Below are 1791 nucleotides of genomic sequence, written 5' to 3'. Positions count from 1 at the left end.
CCATTTTTGACAAGTGCACACAGGCTCCACATTTATCACAGATGCACCCATCTTTTACAACAAAGGACATACTTAATGCCGAAGTTAGTGAATTCAAATTGAAAGACGGAATGGGAGGACAATTTTAGGGCAAGCTAGGCGTGGACTCCTCGTTTTGAGCACTGAGGCCGACTACCATCATGATATTATGGCACGAGCACCTCACGGCTTCTCCATCGCTACAATGTGTCCCGCGCAAGCTGCACCATCTAGAGTCCGAACTCATAACTTCGTGGGCGTCCGAAGAAAGCCCACTCGATCCTGGAAATGGATCGCAGAAATACGAATCCCCTCTAAACTGCGCCCATCCATCAAAAAAGTCCTTTGGTTAGGTACTTTTCAAACTCCGGAAGAAGCTGCCGTAGCGCGGGATGCAGCTTACGTGTGTTTCCACACCCCCCCTCTGAAAGACGTCCTAAACTTTCCCGACTTTCCACACGAGAACAACTTCACGAAGGAGGTGAGGTCTTACGAGCGTGTTATTGAGCTGGCGGTAGCAGCTGCCCGAAGATGGGCGGAATAGCACCGGTAAGTAAGCCTTCCTTTACTGGTTAGAACTTCTCGAGCTGCAATGAAACAGCATCGTCACTTCTAACTACTGGTTTGACCTCACATGGCAGGCTCGATAGCTAGTTGCACCCGGGGATCATTTTTTGCTGCTCCGGCTACGATTTCGCGACGGCAGGCCAATACGATGGCCCATAGGCGGGATCAATGCATGGGTGCTTGGATAAGGCTGTGTCACTGTAGAGACTGTAATTTCATTTTCAACGAAGACGAAGCTGCTCGGAGCACGCCCAATATATATTATTTTGTTCTGCATATTTCTGGCATCTCATCGATTTTTTGGAAGTTCCGATAAGTACCAACATGATTAATGCATAGTTGCTTTCTTTCTTTTATATCTGTGTCTCCCATGCATGCTCTAACAATTGGACTCGCTTATAAGTAGCGAACGCGAGCAGACTCGCGCCCAATTACAAATAATACAAGTAGGCGTGTCGTTGAATGAAGTTGAAGCCAAACTGCGTCCGCTGCCAATATGATCCTACTACACGCTCCTTAAAATAAATTGTAGTTTGTACGACGGGTGCACCCTTAATGAGCTGTGTTTTCTAACTTATATTTTCTAACCTAGACTCCTAATGGACAAATCTCGATAGCATCGGAGTCCCCCTTTCTCGATTATCCCTTTTGCGTATATTGCGAGGATTCTCCTCGTGCTCAAAATTTATTTTCCAACTGTAGTAAGATCGTTGGCAATCTAGCTCCCATTCCAGGGCGACGGAGTATCACTTCTGCAAGCAAGTGGCATCTTCTAGCTTGCAGTCACTATCTTTCCTTCATAATCTTCCGCAATAGTTGTCTAATATTGTAACCTCCTTAGAGTGATGCTCTCTTTGACAAGTTACCTTGAAAGTAACGGTAATCATTTTAATTGTGAAATAGTGTGATATTTTTAAACAGATTTTCGTGTTAGGCTTTTGCTCTTATTTTCTTAGGCATTCAATTTTGTTGTTGTGAAATTTTGGTCACTTCATTACAAATTGTAGTACAAGGTTATTGATCCATAATTATCAAACATATCTTGTTTGTATCATTAGTAATTTAAATAAAAGCATACAGATACTCTTTCATTTGCCAAGCAGGATCTCAAATTGTAGCCCCATTAAAAAAATTTGCATTTATTTCCTTACGGACTCATTAATTAGAAATATTGTCCCTCGTAGCTTATAAGTAATTCTTCTAGTA

At 42.8% G+C, this 1791-nt stretch overlaps 1 protein-coding gene across 1 annotated transcript; it reads left to right on the top strand.

The window, feature by feature from the left end:
- The first annotated feature begins 223 nt into the window (after positions 1 to 223).
- LOC147904756 (ethylene-responsive transcription factor ERF019-like) lies at positions 224 to 562 on the top strand. The gene has a single exon (XM_087392329.1). It carries the CDS (start codon positions 224 to 226, stop codon positions 560 to 562), a length of 339 nt encoding a protein of 112 aa, XP_087248455.1.
- The last annotated feature ends 1229 nt before the right edge of the window (positions 563 to 1791 follow it).

The sequence above is a fragment of the Dipteris shenzhenensis genome, chromosome 2, assembly GCF_047967505.1.
Source record: "Dipteris shenzhenensis isolate YYH24624 ecotype China chromosome 2, Dip_SZ_1.0, whole genome shotgun sequence".
NCBI classification, from domain to species: Eukaryota; Viridiplantae; Streptophyta; class Polypodiopsida; order Gleicheniales; family Dipteridaceae; genus Dipteris; species Dipteris shenzhenensis.
This window is presented reverse-complemented; position numbering and strand designations above follow the sequence as displayed.